Genomic DNA, 20157 nt, shown 5'->3' with positions numbered 1-20157 from the left:
AAGAGAAGCAAGAGGTACAACATAAAAGTATCCTCATTCTAAAATACCCCCTTTTTTCCCTTATTATTTCTATAAACAGAAGTACCTACAATCTACTGAACAATAGATACTAGGTTAGTTTTTATTTTTTTCTTATTTTTTTTCTACGCTCTCTTTCAGCAGAATCACTAAGATTTCAGAAACATCGAAGACTGTCAAACTAGGCTACATGATAATAAAACATATCTTATAATCAAAACAAAAATTATATTCTTTCAAATTTATAGCATAAATATTACTGTTGTACGAGAGGATAGTTTAATAGTCACTAGGAAACAAACAAAAACAGATTTTCTACAGAAATTGTTTACTGCAGAATAAAAAAGATTAATTATGTAGAGTCTAAACATAATTCATAAATGTTTATTGAACATGTAATTTTAAAATGCCTACTTGCATTGAGACTGATTTCTCCAAATTAGAAAACTGTGTTTATGTTCTTCCCATAAAAAAATGAAGCCTAAATATCACAAGACGAATGTCTATGTCTACTAATCAACAAGGCAAATTTGGTAATTCATACAATATACAATTTTAAAATACAGGTAGCTAAGGAGAATCAGAGCCTCAGCAATTATCAGAATATGTTAGAAGTTACAATAGTCATCTTAATGTCTTCCTAGTTACATGTGTTGATGAAGTTTAGCAGCAGGAATATCTTGTACAGTTATTTCTGTATAGTTAAACAAGTAAGAATAAACATTCTTCTTTGCTTGAACTAGGTGAACTGTAATGATAATCCATACTTTTATACTTACGGTTACTGAAATGACTTCCTGATCCTAAATGATCACTCTGAAATCAGAAGCATAAAACATTTTAGGGTGAATGGTGCCTCATTTTGTTAAATTCTGTATCTGTTTTAGCTCTAAATGATGCAGTCATTAAAACTACATTTTTGACATTCCTGTTTCTCCAGAGCATTATTCTACTCAAACCCACAAAAAGAAACACTAGCAACACTTAGAGAGATCAGGTGGGAATAAAGTACTTCACTAAGCATTTTAATAAAAGCAGTCAAGTGTTTTAAGGAAAAACTTCATTGCTCAAAAGAAAAAAAAAAAAGTAAGCCCTAAATGAACTGAAAACAACTTTCAAAAACTACTGTTTGCTACTGCTTTACCTCAAAAGGAAGGAAGTGGCCACATTCATGTCAATAACTCATTTTACTTTACCATTGTAGGAAGCAGAAACCCTACCTCATTGACTATGAAATATCGACATAACCTCTTCTTCCAGAGTTTATAAAATACCAAGTACTTGGAAAGTAAAACGAGACAGAGAGCAGGAAATGAAACTGAGGCAGAGACCTACACATAGTAATAAATCCATCAATCCATTAGTTAGGAAATAATAGAGAAACTCCAGATACAGTGAATCAAAATATACTGGGTTGCTCCTTTTCCCAAGTAAGCCCAATACAAAGAATCTAATATATAAATTAAAATGTTACACTTCAAGAGTAAGAATAGGCCAGGTGCAGTGGCTTACACCTGTAATCCCAGCACTTTGGAAGACTGAGACAGGTAGATCACTTGAGCCCAGGAGTTTGAGACCAGCCTAGGCAATGTGGCAAGACCCCATCTCTACAAAAAAATACAAAAACGAGCCAGGCGCGGTGGTTCATTCCTGTAATCCCAGCACTTCGGGAGGCTGAGGCGAGTGGACTGCCTGAGGTCAGGAGCTCAAGACCAGCCTGGCCAACATAGTGAAACCCTGTCTCTAATAAAAACACAAAAAATTAGCTGGACATGGTGGTGGGCACCTGTAATCCCAGCTACTAGGGAGGCTGAGCCAGGAGAACTGCTTGAATCTGGGAGGCGGAGGCTGCAGTGAGCCGAGATAGTGCCATTGCACTCCAGCCTGGGCAACAAGAGTGAAACTTCAATCAATCAATCAATCAATAACACACACAGAAACATTAGCTGGGCAGGGTAACCCAAGTTACTCAGGAGGCTGAGGTGGAAGCACCACCTGAGCCCGGGGAGGTCAAGGCTACAGTGAGTGGTGATCACACCACTGCACTCCAGCCTGGGTAAGAGAGTGAGACCCTGTCTCAAACACAAAACAAAACTAAACTAAACAAAAACCCCAGAGTGAAATGAAGAGTAAGGACAGGCAGATGCAGTTCATATTTGTGTATTTAGGTGTATCAGTCCTAATAGCTACATACCAAACTCTGAAGTAGTCGACCATGATAAAACAGTCCACAATTCCATGACTAAATTAATGCCACCTCCTTTAATCATTAGTGCCCCCACGGTATGAAAAAATACCTATAGGCTTAGTTAAGCTCTTTGTTCTATGGAATATTTAATACTAAAGTTTACAATAATTCCTAAATGGCCTCATACATGCATAAGGGGGTGCTATGCACATAAGGAGTTCAAAAAACTTAATTTGGTCTTATTACCTTCATTACTCAAATGAAAACAAACATAAAAGTTGTAACATAAAATCAGCCTCATTCTAAACTATCCATTTTCTCCATATTTTTATACATACAAGGGAAATAGCTACATGTTAAGTTATTACACATAACTCATACCAGTAATTCTTTTAACAGTTAAGGTTTTTTAAGCATGTGAGATAATACAGCAGTAGATATTCAATGTTTGTAGTAAGTGATGAATTCTCAGTAGTTTGTTGTTGTTTTGTTTGTTTGTTTTGAGACAGGGTCTCACTTTGTCACCCAAGCTGGAGTGCAGAGGCACAATCTCAGCTCACTGCAGCCTCCACCTCCTGGGTTCAAGTCATTCTCCTTCCTCAGCCACCCAAGTAGCTGGGATTACAGGCATGCACCACCTCGCCCAGCTCATTTTTGTGTTTTTAGTAGAGACAGGATTTCACCATGTTGCCCAGGCTGGTCTCGAACACCTGAGCTCAAGTGATCCACTTGCCTTAGCCTCCCAAAGTGTTGGGATTACAGGCTGAGATACCATGTCCAGGCAAATTCTTAGTAGTTTTAAGGGTTGCTGTTATAAATACTAGGTCATGTATAAAGTGGGACCTGTAATTTTCTGTTTGAAAGTAAAAAATCATTGCTAGCATAAATATTCATCACAATGAGTATGTAGTGACTGAGGAAAATGTCCCCATCATACTGAATGGGAACAGTTACAAAACAAGATGTACAATATGATCCCACCTGTTGAATGAGTATATAACACACAAATTATGTACAAGTGTCTGAAAGGATTTCAGTCAGGTGCTAGCAGAGTTAAGATTATAAGTGTCTTTTGCATGTGCTTTCAGTTTAAATATATTTTCTTATTTTTCTGAAGTAAATATGTATTTTTATAAGAAAAATGTTACTTTTATGACTACGGTAAGTTATAGACTTGACAATTAAGACAGATAGTTTGTCTAAAGCTACAGAAAAACACCTTTGTTTTCTTCCCCTTGAGACAGAGTCTCACTCTGTCACCCAGGCTGGAGTGCAGTGGCATGATCTCACTCATTGCAACCTCTGCCTCCCGGATTCAAGCGATTCTCCTGCTTCAGCCTTCTGGGTAGCTGGTATTACAGGAATGTGCCACCACGCCCTGCTAATTTTTGTATTTTTAGTAAAGATGGAGTTTCGCCATGTTGGCCAGGCTGGTTTCGAACTCCTGACCTTAAGTGACCCACCCACCGTGGCCTCCCAAAAGTGCTGGGATTACAGGTGTGAGATGCTGCGCCTGGCCTACATCTTACACTTAAGACCTGCAGAAAAGCTAGCTCCTAGAAGAAATATATACATAAATAATACCCAAGTTATAGGTGTCAAACTTTGATTAATACTTAAAAGGCCCTGTATATACTCCTAAATTTTCTCATTCAAGTAATTCTAAGTGTAAAACTAGTATTGTAGTTAAAAGCACAAAGGAGTCAGATGCTTGAATTCAAATCCTGACTCTGTCACTTACTATTTGTGAAACCCCTCATGGGTAAACCCTGCGCCTCAACCTCCTTATCTGTGAAGTCAGGTAATAGTAAAACTTATCACATAGAGTTCTTTTTTCATGCACGTCAAGAATGCAAAGTACATTGGTCAGTGCTATTAAAATATTAGCAATCATCAGTTTCACAATTAACCTAAAAAAGAGTCTTCAAATGTGAAGACAGAAGCCACTATAGCTAGATCATTTTTTGGTTTATAAAATGGTGTTTCTGAATAATCTTGAAAATTCAGTCACATAAATATGTACACATATTAAATGTGTATAATACAATGAATTTTTGCATATGCATACCTTTTGTAATTATACACAACCCAGATTAAGATATAAAATATTTCCAGGACCCCAGAAGTTTCTTCACACACCTTACTCGTAACCCCAACCAAAGGGTGGCCTCTATTCTAACATCATAGATTAGTTGTATCTGCTTTTGAACCTCATAAAAATAGAATCATTCAGTATGTTCTCTTCATGTCTGATTTCTCTCTTGCAACATTGTCTGTGAGATTCATATATGTTTTATATTATTTTTCATAATGCACACATAGTTCTTTATTTACAAAGAAAAATATTATTTTTGCTATGCTCTGAATGTCTGCCAAGATGTGTTGAAACTTAATTCCCACTGTGGTGGTACTATGAGGTAGGGCCTTTTGGAAACTGATCAAGTCATGAGGGCTTCACTTAGGCCCCTTTTTGCCCTTTCGCCTTCTGCCAGGAGAAGATGTAGCAAAAGGCCCTCACCAGACACGAACGCCAGATCCTTGATCTTGGACTTTCCAGCCTCCAGAACTGTGAGAAATTAATTTGTTCTTTACAAATTTTCTGTATTTTGTTAGAGCAGCACAAATGGACTAAGACACTTTTTTAGTGTACTTTGGGGCTGCATTCACCAACAAAGATAAAAGATTCATGCTGAATCAGCTACCTTCAGTGATGCCCAGTGATGACTCCTTTCTGAGATAATCCTGGACATATCACTGTTCATTTTTATGAATGCTTTTTATTATCATTATACTCACTGCAAATTTACAGGTAGAAATATGATGTTTTAAAAAGGTAAGGATGGACAATGAAGAGAAACTAGAATGATACTAAATGTCGATTACATGCTAGTCAATTTAAATGATCTTAACCTTTATAACTATGTGGAGAAAGAGACAATCACCCCAGTTTTGCCAAACAGGCAACAGGTTCGAAGACTTTAAATAAGCAGCCCAAGGTCACACTATAAATAAGAGATTTATAATTCAAATTCAAGTCTGCTGCCAAGCCCCTTACCATTACCCATTATGAGTTATAGGAAATAATTTAACCTTTCTATACCTCAAAATATTTAAACCTATTTTTCAGAGCCTCAATAGTCCTTAAGCTTTCTTCATGTTGCTTTTCTTTGGCTGCCAAAAGGGACTTCAGCTTTTCTCTCTGAAATGAAACAGAATAAATAGAGTAAAATAACCCTGTGCTTGGAATTGGGTTAAAAATGTGTTTTAGAAAACATGAATTGGAATTACATTAAGGACTGGAGTTAATGAATTCTCCAACCTGGTGAACTCTACTAGTAGAGTTGATAATTTCTACAAATATACTAATGAAACATACAATATTTATAAACAAAATCATAAAAAATTCAAATCTCTGTTTTCAATCTTAATGTTTTCAGACATTTCTTTATGTTTAGAATTTTACATTATTTTCAGGACAAGTTTCACAGAAAGTAAGACTTTCAGAAGCAATAACAACAAAATGCCTACAATAACCTATGCCACTATATTCAAAACAACCTTTTATAGTCATGTGTAGATTTTGAATTTCCCTTTAATAACCAGAAATAGAATCCTGGTCTGTATCTCAATTCAGGACTTAAAGCTACTATAGCATCTATAACTGAAGATGCTACTATAGCATCTTCAATTCCTAAAACAATTTTAATGGTTTAAAATAAAATGTCATCCTACCTCGCTTTCCAGATCATCAGCAACCATAACTTCCTAAATTTAAAAAGAAGACAAAATATTTTCATTCTTAAAAGCTTATTTTAAAAGGCATGAACTTGGCAAAGATCTTTTAAAAAGACTGGCACATGTCTTTAAGACTGGGGCCAAGGATATGAGAAGAAGATAATGTACTACCAATTCTGTTGTATGAGTTGTCTTTTATTCTTCTCACTATCCAGGTTCAGAAGCACTTTTGATTCTCTTGAGAATCTATCAACCAACAAGTCCTACTTGTTCTTTGCCCTCATATCTCCTGTCTACTCTTTTCTCTCCAATCCCATGGCCCTAACTATAGTTCAGCCTTTTGCTTTTGCATATGTTCAATTTTAGGAAAATCTAACATAGATAGCAAGATATTAAAGTGATACAGAAAATTAGAATCAGAAGGACACAGCTGTACCAATCACACAGTTACTTCTTACTTTTGAAATGCAAATATCACATAAGATTTCACCTGTGATAAGTCCTGTACATAATAAAATGTATATTTAAAGAGTGAACTGATTGTACTAGATTTCATATATATTCTGCTTTCCCTCTAAAAAAATGATTCATGGATATTTCTTGTATTTCCAATTTTTTTATACAACAAGGAATATATTACAGGTCACTGTTTCTGTGATTTTGTTCACCACAGTGTTCTCTGGAACACCCTCTGATTCCCCCTTACTTCCTTCAAAATTCAACAGAAGTACCGTCTCCCACAGGAAGTGCCCCCCTCAGAAGCTGCAGCCCACAATGATCTCTCCTCACTTTCCTGAACATTCTTTACACTGTCCTTACTTGTTTGCTTATGCTACTTTAAATGTAAAATTTCATGTAAAAAGCCTGGTCCCCAGTAAGATTTAACTCCTCTGAAATGCAATGAGCTAATTTTACCTTAAACAATCATTAACAATTTGCTATTGATGATGTAGTAAGACAGTTTTTTGATTTTTTATTATGCAGATTTATTTACCTCATTCAGCTGTAACTGTAAACCGTTGACTTTATCCAAAAGTATTCGTTGTTCTTGCTGAATTTTTCTCAACCTCTCTTTCAAATCTTCATTTTCAATCTCTAAATCCTTAAATAATAAAGACAACAAGGTGCCAGGCCAATCTTAAAAGAGCAAATTCTTAAAGAAGAAATTTTTTAAAAAGCAGTTCACTGTCATACAGGTACATACGCATGTAAAACACTAAGTACAAAGATACAATAATTTCAATGATATGCCAAGGATTTAAAATCTACAGATCAAAAATAAAATAGAAAATTACTATCCTATAATAGCTAATAAATACAAGTATATACTACAAGAGGGCAAATCATCATAATTCCAATAAAGAAAAAATAAAAAGCATCCAGACACAGAAAAGAGCAAAAGAATATGCCATTTTAACTTTTGCTTAAGACCTCCCAAATTTATGAGACTCTTCTAATGTTTTTGTTGAACTTATCATCGTTTTCAGTGCTCTGGTAAAAGATAAAGGCTCGAATTTAAGGACATAGTTCATTTTCTTACACTACATACGAAACTAAGAAAACCCAAATAAAATGTTTTTATTATTTTGAAAACAGCTATTCAATTTATCATTTAACAGTGTTTCAGTCATAAAATTAATTATGGGTCCTTCCTCTAAAATAATCCTCATAATATTATTTGGAAACTTTGACCAATATAAAAGCTAAAAAGTACTGTGTGGTTAGTTTAACAAAATTATTTTTCTCAATCAAAATAGAAAATACTTCAAGAAAAAAATGAGATTTAACTTACATTAATGATCATCATTTTTAACAGTATAATTTTCCAAAACAAACACAAATGTATGGTTTATATCACAAAACAGATACATTTAAATCAAATAGTTACATAAAGTTGCTTTTTCTAATGTATATTAAAACAATACTTTCTACACCATACTTCTAGTGTTATATAATTAAATTTTATAATACTGGACTCAAACATTGATAACAAAAGTCAATTCTTTAAGACAAGATTAGGCAGCTGGGCACGGTGACTCACACCTGTAATCCCAACACTTTGGGACGCTGAGGCGGGTGGATCACCTGAGGTCAGGTGTTCGAGACCAGCCTGGCCAACATGGTGAAACCTATCTCTACTAAAAATACAAATATCAGCCAGGCATGGTGGCACATGCCTGTAATCCCAGCTACTAGAAGGGCTGAGGCAGGAGGATCACTTGAACCTGGGAATCACAAACAACGTTAACGAGTTCCCTTTCTGCCCCACTCATTTCACCCACTCTCTTGTTTCCTCTCTTCTCTCTCAATCCCACTACAAATACTGGAATTGTTTTTAAAGGAAGATACCACATTTTTTTCTTTTTACCTGAATATTTTGATGCTCCCTCTGATGTGACTTCACATTTACTTCATCTTGCATGTGTGTCAAATTTCGCTTTGGTAAAACATAAGAAAACACGGGTCAGCAAGTGTGAGAATACAGAAAAGTATATTTTCCTCAATTGGCAATACACCAGGTTAGTGATTTTCAGTTTATCCAACATTAGCTGCACATAACACAAGGTGGCAGTGTTTCTATTTAAAACCCCAAAATGTAAAGGACCTTTAAGATTATATTTTAAATAAATCAAGTATAATTTATTTAAAAATACTAAATAACAAATTTTAAAATATGATTAAGGATTTATTTTAACTAAAGTCACAAAATTTTAAAAAGAAGAATTTGTAATAAACTCATAACAAAAGTTGGGCTATAAAGCACTGCATTGCCAACTACTCCTAAAAGAACTCAATTTAAAAAAAAAAAAAAGGAGGAGGAAGGGGAAGTCACATAAATTTTGAAAGACAATATGGAAATTATTTACTTCTCTGAGCACCACCAAAATAAAATATCAAGAGGTATGGTAAGGAAGAGACAGACAGTCCCTCTGACCTGAGCAATATAAAAAGGTCTCGAAATAACTTGGTTGGGTATATGTTGTTTTTGTAACTTACTGCTTTGAAACTTTATTCCAGCTTAGAGATTTGCTTTAACAAAAACACAACATAATCATTAAACAAGAGAACAAATAACTCCCCTATTAAAAAAACCAAAATGATCTTTAAATCTCCACAATAACTAATGTAGAAAGCTATTTCCTTCTTCCTAATTAGTTTTTAAAAAAAAACTACTGCTTTAATTCTTCGAGATAATTTTCTCATGTTTTGTATTATTTGTTTAACTTTGTTTGAACAAGTTTTTAAACTATCATTCAAATGAGTTTGGATCTAGAACCAGAGGAAAAAGTCCCATTTGAAAAATATTCTATGTCCACAATTTGGCCCTAACTATGTTTCCAGCCTCATTCCTTCTACCAAAGGACTGTTCTTCAAGTGGAATCTGACATCTTCTCACAGCTCACCACTTTCATTTCCAGTCTTCACTTCAGAATCCTCACCCACTGCCTCCACTATACCTTAACTCAGACATATTAAGTCAACCCCATCCTTTAATTAAAATCCATCTTTCTGACAAACCTTGTTATTAGCACACTAAAAGAACCTCTCTTGCACCTCTGGCTCCACTTAGCAGCGATCTGATCACATGCACTACTGATTAGGGGGCACACGTCCTGCCTTCTGCCATCTGGTAGTTACTGGTGGGTACATATCCAAAGTCCTTATCATACAAGGTCCTTCTTAATCTAGCACTTTGTTACTTTAGCAGCCTCTTCTGCTCCCTCCACGATGGGCACATCACTCCTGTCACACTTGTCTGCTGCTGCTCCATGAACATGTCTAACCTGCTCCCTCATCAGGGGCTGGGCACCTGCCCTTCCCTCAGCCTGTAAGGCTTCTCCCACAGACCTCCACCCACTCCCTCTTCATCCTTTAATTCTGTTTTGTTTTGCTTCATAGCATCTGCTATGATACTAAATATTCCTTTGCTTATTGTTCATCTCTCACTAAGCTAGGAACTCCATAAGGGCAGAGACTTCGTACACTACAATATTTCCAGCAATTAAAACAGTAGTTGGCATGTTGTAGATGTTCAACAGATATCTGTGAAAAATTGAGTGAGTCTTACATTTGCAACTGTACTGTAGGCTTCTTGATAACAGAGATTACATGTGCCTTAGTATTTAAAAAAAAGTCCTATTTACAGCATATATTTAGTAAGTATATTCAATAAATGATAGAAAAACAGTAATTAGGAGCAGTGTGTCTTTCTGTTCCTAGTAGCATACTAACTCCTTGTATTCACCTCAATAATTCCTAGAGCACTAAGCCGAGCACCATTCCCATATTAATATTCAATCATTCTTTTTATTTTAAATATCTATACATTTCAGAAATCATTTTTCTCTGATTCTGTGTGAGATGGCTAGTACAGTCATAGCAGTGTACATTTTTTTCACTCTACTCACACTTAGGTTATATGAGGCACAGGGAAGAAGGCTGGAACAGTTGCTCCAGATGGAAAAGTGCCAACAGACATGAACCATGCATGAACATATTAACTCAGATGGATTGAAAAGGAAAACAAGCTTTAATGCAACTTTCATGATAAGTGCAGCAAACCACCATGGCACATGTATAGCTATGTAACAAACCGGCACAGTCAGCACATGTATCCCAGAACTTAAAGTAAAATTTTTTTAAAATGTAGCTTTCAGATTCAGGTGAGAGGTAGAAAAATGACACAAGATGATGATCAGAATTGCTCAAGATACCTGATTACTTTCTCTTCAGGGTTTGCAAATGCTTAGGTTCCTCTCTCTAGAGAAAAGTTGAAAGCCTGGAAGGAACAGTCAGCAGGAGAGGAAAGCTGCCTACACTAGCTGTTGAGCCACAGTACTGTAAACTAACCCCACTTATTTGAACACAAATAGATTAGCAGAAAACATAAGACATTTCACAAACTGGTACATCAAAACAGGGTTAAACAGTACTTTAATAATAAATTTAATGCAAAGCATGAATTGTTTCATGTGTTGTTATTCTGCAAAGTCCTCAATTAAATACACACAGAAAAAAAGACTGAAGAAGAAATAAAAACGCTAACAGTGGCATTGAAATCACAATATATAATCAGTTTAGAATTCTGTTTTCTTCATTTCTTATTACATTTAAAGAATTTTCCCATAACAGTAAATATTTTGTCCTATTATTAAGGGAGACTGGGGGAAACTGTCTATGATCTGCCAAGCTAAAGTTCATCATTTAACAAGTTACAATGTCTCCTACTTGAAAAAGTTGAATGCTCACGGCCCCAATCAGGAGGCTATTTCTTTCCCACTGGACACCTTCACTGAAACTGAGATCTACTGTCTCAAGTTAAGTGACAGTATCTTGATAGGACCTCATGATCTAAGTACCCAGAATCTACATGGGCTTGATTAACTGAGAAGAGAGATAGAATGCGTTAAAACTCAGAATAGTTATGCATAACTATTAACTAGTTTTACTAAGCACTTTAAACTGTACAATACATATAATTCTTTAACATTAAAATTAATATATACCTGTTGCAAAGATGGTCCTTTCTTCCAAAGTTCTCTCCCTAAGATTTAGAGAAAAAGAGAAACAACAAAATGGCAGGTTAACTTGGTGTAGATATACATTCCCTAACTATACAATTGAGTCAATATTGAATAAATAAACTTTAGAGTTTCCTCCAAAGCTTACAACTTTTTAGTTTTATTTCTAAAACATATGCTTAAAGCAATAATGAAATCTCACTTTTGCCTATCAAATTAGCAAGTTTTTTATACCAACATTCAAGTAGGTAGGATTAAAGACTAAGGACGGGAGGCAGATAAAAAATGGGAAATTTATTTAGGATGGGTATGGTGGCTCACACCTGTAATCCCAGCACTTTGGGAGGCTGGGGCAGGAGGATCACTTGAGGCTAGGAGTTCAAGACCAGCCTGGGCAACACAGCAAGACCCCATCTCTACAAAAAAATATAAAAAATTAGCTGGCCATTGCGGTACCCGCCTGTAGTCCCAGCTACTCATGAGGCTAAGGCGGGAAGACAGCTTGAGCCCAGGAGTTTGAGGTTGCAGTGAGCTATGATGGCACCACTGTACTCTAGCCTGGGCAACAAAGGAAGACCCCATATCTAAAAAAAGGAGGGGGAGAAAATTTTAAAACCTCCTAAATTGGGAGGCAATTTGTCAACATAGACCAAAGGCTTAAAGAAATGTACATGCCCTGAAACTCAGTGATTCAATTTCTAGGAACTGACACTAAAGGGCAATAAAAATATACTAAAATATTTATGCATAAGGACAGTCACAACCTTTGTGTACTAATGAATAATTATAAATAGCTTAAACACTACATGTAGAAAATTGCTTTATTAAATGAAACTTAAACAGAATCTCATACACCCATAAAAATCATACTGTAGAAAAAGTATTTTTGAGGGAAAGGCCTTCAAAATATGTTACATAAAAAAGTAAGCTACACTTCAGATTTACAGGTGAATCCCATTTTATGGGAAAAGACTAGAAAGATATTTCTCAAAATGTTAACAGAGGCTCCGCAGTGGTAATGAGTGACTAACTTTATTCATTGTGCTTTTCTGTATTTTCCTGTTTAAAAAAAAAAACATAAAAAATCGTGGCATAGACATTTGATAAATATCAGCTTAATATTTTATATACATGTTTAAACAACGATTCTTTCCTTAAAACTTTCTAAGTATAAAAAGCTGGGAGATTCACCCCTTCTCATAAAAAAAAAAAAAAATTAGTAAAACACTTGACCCTTCCTTCTCAGTTCTGAAGTTATTCCAGTGTCTTAGTGTTCACTGGATCAACTAGATGATATATGCAACACACACTGCCTCAAAGCAAGTGACTATAAGGTAAGTAAGCAAATCCATGTTGTAGAGGGAGATGAACCAATACTATTTATCAGTAAGGAATGTTTTGTTTCTTATAAACTATAGTTCTACTACCTAAGTCTTTTAAAAAGTGGCTCTTTGTTAACGTGGACTTTTCTAGTTACAGAAAACTGCTGATACCTTTGTTGGTATTTTCCGATGCAGTCTTCAACAAGGTTAGAATGTCCAGATTGTCACCAATTCTTGCATAGTAAGAACTATCATGGCCAAGCGCATCCAGCAAGCTTATATCAGCACCATTTTTAATTAAGACTTCTACTGCATCTCTGCAACCATATTCGCAACCTAGCATGAGGGCAGTTCTAAATGGAAAAATGGAAGAGCAAAAGACTGAGAAAACTCCAAGGAAATATTGCAGAAATATTCTGCCAGAGGCTCCCTTCGTAAAGAATAGACACTACTTTTAAGAAGTCAAGCCTGTTACAAATATAGATTTTACTTTATATTTTAAACTCATTGCATTTATAAAAACATTTGCTTTGTATCTTACTTTGCAAAGCTGAAATTTTCTATGTCCTTTAATTACTTCTCCTACCAAACCAACCTTTTTTTTTTTTTTTGAGGCGGAGTCTCACTCTGTCGCCCAGGCTGGAGTACAGTGGCACGATCTCGGTTCACTGCAAGCTCCACCTCCCAGGCTTACACCATTCCCCTGCCTCAGCCTCCAGAGTAACTGGGACTACAGGCGCCTGCTACCACACCTGGCTAATTTTTTGTATTTTCAGTATAGACGGGGTTTCGCCGTGTTAGCCAGGATGGTCTCGATCTCTTGAACTCATGATCCGCTGGCCTCAGCCTCCCAGAGTGCTGTAATTACAGGCATGAGCCACCGCGCCCGGCCCAAACCAACCTCATTTATTCCACTTCTTCAATGTCCTACGGGTAAATAATCACCACAAAAATTTTCCACAACTGATACTGTCACTCCATGTGTTCAAAACCCAGCTTTTCTAGTCCCTTCATGAACTGAACCACATCATGCAAACCTCCCCTAAGAATCCCTTCTCCTCCAAGAGAAGTATCAGATTCCATTCCTGATGTTCCTGCTTAGAAGAACCTTGATTCTTCTACCTGGAGACCTTCACATCTTCAGATTACAACTAACCCCATGCAACATGGATCACTGCTTTATTCTGCTGCAATAGAAACACTGGCACTCAAACATCTCACAGTACATCAGCAAATACTAATCATGCAACAAAATAATTGTCATGAAAATCTAGAAGGACACTAGAAATTATTTTGTCTAATCCTCTATATTTTAGGGTTGAGCTAACCAACACGTAATGAAATGAAATGACATATCCTATATCTAACTCTGTCTTCAATTGTGAATATTGGATCTCTTAAGGAAACTGACTCTTGCCTTTTCTCTGTTATGTATGCTGTGTTTCTCATATTCCAGCCTTGTCCCCCAACTCCCCTGTAGTTGCTGATAAGAAATTCTGTACAAAACCGGCATTAACAAAGTTTTGTTATTTAAAAAATGCTACATATAAAACAGGAAAAAAAGAAACCTTGAATATACAGTATTAGAAACTAAGGTTATAAATTATGCTGAAAATCATCTGCTATTTAGTCTATACAATATACACTGCCCTGCCTCACTGGTCTTTTGTGAATGCCCAATGAAAAAACATAGATAAAGTGCTTTGAAAAATATAAGAGCTATAAAAAATACAACGCATTGTATGTAGATCAACCAGATTCTCTCTCTTTGATCCTAAATTTTAATTTAATTAATTAATTTTTTTTTTTTGAGACACAGTCTTGCTCTGTTGCCAGTGCAGTGGCATGATCTCAGCTCACTGCAACCTACGCCTCCTGAGTTCAAGTAATTCTCCTGCCTCAGCCTCCCGAGTAGCTGGGATTACAGGCACACACCACCACACCTGGCTAATTTTTGTATTTTTGGTAGAGATGTGGTTTTGCCATGTTAAAATCCAATTTTCTTCATCATGCTTGGAATCAGATGATAGTATCCACAAGAAGAAAGTAATAGAAAGTAATATTAAAAAGCCACTTTCTTAATCACATCATTTAATTGCTTAAGAATTTCCTCCTTTGAGATGTGTGAAGAAAACAATTACAGCTATAAAATCTGACAACTAAAGACTATTTTTTATACTTTTATACTTCTAATAAACTACAAACAAAAGAATACATGTTTGTAAGAATAAAATTAAAACAACAGAAACCAAAAAGTTTACTAGTAACTAACTACAAAAATCCCAGAAATTTTAGTTTAATTTATTGTAATATTTGAATTAAATGGAAGGGGTGTATTTCAGATACTTTGTGACCATAAACATCAGAATTGTAATAGAGCAAGCACCATGATACATTAGACCTACAGACAGAGATAGGGAGAATTCTGGATAGAAATTATTAGAGCACACCAACTAAAATAGTATCAAATACAGAAGCAAAAATAAAGCAAGGGACCTCTGCAGTACAGAAATGGACAGGTTCAGAGGAGATGGCACTGTACCCTGGCAGAGTAAGGAGAGAAAACACCTTGAGAAAATCTATACTGAAACATGTCAAGTTCCAGAACACTCAAGAACCACTTTACTCAAAAGATTCACTAATGAAGAAGTAACTATAGATGTACTTTTTAAATTCTTCTCCTATGTATCTTACTTGCACCCATTTCATTAAAGAGTTTTTTAAGCTTAAAACACCTAGGATAAAATTCCTCTTTCCTTCAGTTCTTTGAGCCAAACATAAGGCCTAATCACTGCTTTTATTCACATTTACCCTGTCATCTTCCTCTATTTCCCTCTCCTCCTTCTTTCTTCGGCAGACTCTGAAGAAAACTGACAAGTAGATGTTAATTCCAAGGAAAAGCAAGCCAGGGAAGGGGAGAACCCAGGGGAAAGAAAGGCCAAGTTGGAGAACAGAGCTGCTGCTTTGACTTGGCCTTTCCATCCCTGTGTATCCAGCTGGTATCTGGGAGCCATGATAAAAGAATTACCTGTTTTGTTTGTCTCTGGAATTAACATCCGCTCCTCTATCTATCAGCAGTTGACATATTGTTGGCCTACTCATCTGAGTAGCCAGAACAAGTGGTGTCCGCCCGTCCTAAGCAAGAGGAAAAATAAAACAGCATTAAGACAACAGATCTCCCAAAATGTAGAAGTTAGAATACATTAGTTGAAATGAGAATAAACATCATAGACTAACTTACTACATCTTTGGCATTCACAGAGGCCCCATGGTCACAAAGCAGCTGTATGCTAGAAGGACAATCTGCCATTGCTTTAAGGAACAAAAGAAAAAGACAAATGGTGAACATCTGTTGGTAAGACACATGGTGTTTTTCTAGGTCCATATAAGGAATAAGTTCTTCAGTTTTTAAACTACCAAGCTTCACATCCTTCACTCTTAGTTTAGCATTATAAGCATCAATTTTTCATCTGAAAATGGATTAGACAAGATAATATTATAAACTGTCTACAATTTATTAGGACCAAGGAATAATGTTAACCTTGGAGAAGATAAGAACACACTACTATTTTAAGGATAAGCACAGATAATAAAAATCAAAGTTAAATTTTGTACTTACAGTATATTTTTAAACATGGCTATAACTGACTTGATCCTTGAAGTGTTGGCTCAGTTTTTTTAAAGAATCATATCCGTTTTTTATAGAACAGTCACAGTAAGTAAAGTATGAATCATACAATCCATATTTCTCATAAAAGCAGAGATTGCAATGTCCACCTTTATGCAAAGTAAGATCATTTTGCTAATAATTATAAAATCACATTATGTTTCTTTGACTAACACTATAGTTCATATTTATATTAGGAAAACTTATTGTTAAATTCATAAAATAGGATTATGTTTACAATCCCCACAAATTTTTTAAGGCTTATGAGTTGACATAAATTATAAGCACAAAAAGTACTGACAAAGTGAGCATTTCTTTTTTTTTTTTTTTTTTTTTTGGTGAAATAACAGAATTAAACCAAATATAAGAAAATCAAGTAAATTTTCACTTTTCGTCTCTAATCCAGCAAATCTTTATATAAAATGTATAATCAGCTTTAAGAAAAAGATAAACTGAACTTGAATACATTAATTCAGAAACTGTAAAATTAGCGACCCTTTAGGTCCAATTATAAATGAGAATTTAAAAATGTAAAGCATAATAAATTCCAGAGTTTACAGATTACTAGACCATGAAGAACCACTTAAAACCAAAAAGAGAAAATGGTATATACCACCCAGAAATCCTAGACTTTGAGCTAGACGAAGTAAATGAGTTGGTTTATACATCGTCTTCTTTGGGAGTATGTGGGAAGTAGGGGCTTTGGAGATATTTGGAAGGCCACAGGGTTGAACTGTAGCAGAAAATGCAGTATTTTACCAAAATTTGTTCTCCTCTTCTTCTACTATAGAGTAGGTGGAATATGACTAGTCACCTAGAGAGTTTATTTCTGAGCCTCCTTTGCAGATAAATATAGCCAATTGATTTTGCTCCTATCAGTAGAATATGACTGGAGAATAATCTACTACTTTCAAATCTGAGCTCTAGACTTTGGGCATGTATTCCACTAGGCTCTCTCCTCCTTCCTGCTAGCTGGAATACGGCTATGACCACAACTCTGCTTCAACGTTGTAGTTAAGGAAGATACCCAGAGGTAAGTAGAGAAACAAGATAGAAAGAATTCAGTTTTAAAATGACCATGAGTGACCTGTCAATATATATCACTCAACAATTTTTTTAATAAGCATCTGATATTAGAGTTCTTTTGTTATAGCAACTTAGTTTCCATCCTAGCTAAAGCATCTAACTAATAAATATTAAGACTTCAATTGGTCAAGTTGGACCAGTTTTTAAAGCAGGGATAATAAAATACATAGTTAACTCACAGGGGTCACTGTGAGGCTCAAATGATAATGGAAAAATGCTTTGCAAATACAGTAATACCCTTCTATATTAAAAAAAGAAAAGAAATGTATTGTGTGAGAAATTATCATACAAACACATAAAATACAAAAAGTAAAATTTTTTTAAAATAAGGTATAAAATTTTGAAGGAAATTTGAAGCATAATATGCCTTCAGTGCAGACCACCTTAATCTACTGCATATATTCCATATATATGAAAAGAGAAAGTAGACTGTTTTTTTCCCTGGCCTTATAGTTAAATGTAGGAATATCAGACTTAGCAAGAGGTCAGGCTATCTTACATTCCAAAAATACCTAAATATATAACTTTTTTCAAAGTACTTTCTTTAAGACACCTAAAGAATAATGCAAATAAATTTAGACACACAAGTATAATTAATAAAATCTCTAAAAATTATCAGTATAGATCTTTTTTAAAATATAGCGCATTACAGTGATATGAAATTCAGCATTGACATCTCTAAAGGAAAACAACTATCACCATTAATTAAGAAATTATTATGTGCCAGGCACTACTTATGATTTGATTATACTTATTAATACTACTTATTGCAGTAGTATTATTAACTTCATTTTGCAAATGAGAAAAAAGAGGTTCAGACATGTTAATTAGGTAAACATAGTTTAAGGAAAGTCTTCTTCCCATTTCTCCAGTTCCCAAAGATATGAAACACACACACACACATTCTCTGTTTCTCTCTTTCTCTCTCTCTCTCTCACAAACACACACACACACACAGCTTGGAGCTCCTTGTAAGCAGGATTACCGTTTATCTACCTTTGTACCTTTAGTATCTAGCAAACTGACTGGCCTGTAAATATTGACTGAATGAATCTTTTTAAGCTGTATAATCTAATAAATTTCTAATTTGTGCATACGGATTTTTAACACTCTCTGTTTCTCCATGAATTATACAAATACCTATGTGTTAAAACTCTGAAATTAATTCAAATGACTAGAACATTTTAACAAATATTTGTATCCAAGGGAAACCTCTGCTCACCTGCATCGTGAAGTGCAGTTCTTCCCTGCAGGTCTGCATGCTCAGTGGGACAATTGTACTGTTAAAATAAAGAAAATTTAGTAAAGTAGGAGAGTTTTATTTTAAAATTAGATATCCAGACTCAGATGAACAGCTGCTATTTAATCTTAAAATATTCCACTTATCAAAGAAGCTAAAGACTATCAGACAATCCATTAAATATTTTGACATGGAACAAATACAGTAACATTATATAACTAAATTAACAATATTTCACCAAACAGGAAACATATGGTACATTATAACGAATGGTATGAAATACAGGAAAATATGTATTGTTTGGGTTTTTTTCCACTAAGAACTAAAACTTGAGATACTGAATCAGAAAAGCAAGTGAGTTCTGCTATGAAACGTAGTGAATATGTTTTAAAAAATATATGACTGAAATCTTTGATGGGAACTTTAGCCAACTAGTTAGAATTTTGTGGTTACCTGATTAAAAATGTAATAATATTATGTAGTATAAGTTATCTATGTTTGTATAGAAATATACAGATCCTATGTTGTATTACTTTATCTTACATGATAGTCTAGACAACAGAAAATTCCAGCCTTCAGTTATGTCAACAGGAAGGTCAAGCCTTTGTTATTTATTTTTAATACACCGAGTTATGCAATTCACTTCCCTCAGAGTTTTTGTTCTTTATTGTTCACATTCCTTCACAAATGATGGAAAAAAATATGTAAGCTCATAGTCAAAGTTAGTTTACTATTCTCTTTGATCTAAAATTCCAGAAACACATTAAAAATACATCTATGATTTGTAGTCAAAATAATAAAGCTAAAGTATTAACCACTTCCACTACCTGTAGAAGTTTTTGTAGGCACAATGCATGTCCATACTTAGCAGCCAGGTGAAGAGCATTTCTCCCTATAAATAATTTAAGATACATGTGAAGGATTATTTTCTTCATATGTGAATTGAGGAGTTTTATAGAAATATGATTTGTTTTTTCCAAAACTAGTTGACAACATACTTAATCTGTAAGTATACTTTCAGTTTCCAAAGATGTTTCGTCTAGTTTGATATTTTAGTAAGAGATGATATACGTACCAAAACAATGAATGTAGAAAGAAAAACTAATTATACAAATCTATAACAAGCAGGAACTTTGTTGTATTCACTACTATATCCCCAGCATGTAGAACAGTACCTAAAACACAGCAGGTAATTAAATACTGGCACAGAGAAAAGGGAAAGGAGAGAAAGACAATGAGTAAAGAAGATGGATAAAGAAATACCGAGATTTAGGCCGGGCGCGGTGGCTCACGCCTGTAATCCCAGCACTTTGGGAGGCCGAGGCGGGCGGATCACAAGGTCAGGAGATCGAGACCACGGTGAAACCCCATCTCTACTA

At 35.0% G+C, this 20157-nt stretch overlaps 1 protein-coding gene across 4 annotated transcripts in view; it reads right to left on the bottom strand.

Moving 5' to 3' along the window:
* UACA (uveal autoantigen with coiled-coil domains and ankyrin repeats) overlaps positions 1-20157 on the bottom strand; it is a 100698-nt gene that overhangs the window by 12150 nt on the left and 68391 nt on the right. For 2 of the 4 annotated variants that reach the window (XM_003901131.4, XM_003901132.5), the window contains exons 4-14: positions 19606-19670; positions 18761-18818; positions 16027-16097; positions 15814-15920; positions 12957-13138; positions 11449-11486; positions 8310-8378; positions 6936-7043; positions 5939-5971; positions 5307-5405; positions 798-834 (exon numbers count right to left, since the gene is read on the bottom strand). In XM_003901131.4, the coding sequence (XP_003901180.2) occupies positions 798-834; positions 5307-5405; positions 5939-5971; positions 6936-7043; positions 8310-8378; positions 11449-11486; positions 12957-13138; positions 15814-15920; positions 16027-16097; positions 18761-18818; positions 19606-19670 (867 nt within the window). The remainder of the gene's footprint in view (positions 1-797; positions 835-5306; positions 5406-5938; positions 5972-6935; positions 7044-8309; positions 8379-11448; positions 11487-12956; positions 13139-15813; positions 15921-16026; positions 16098-18760; positions 18819-19605; positions 19671-20157) is intronic. The other 2 variants (XM_009210519.2, XM_009210520.3) reach the window with 2 other exon arrangements.

Source organism: Papio anubis, chromosome 7, assembly GCF_008728515.1.
Source record: "Papio anubis isolate 15944 chromosome 7, Panubis1.0, whole genome shotgun sequence".
NCBI lineage: Eukaryota > Metazoa > Chordata > Mammalia > Primates > Cercopithecidae > Papio > Papio anubis.
This window is presented reverse-complemented; position numbering and strand designations above follow the sequence as displayed.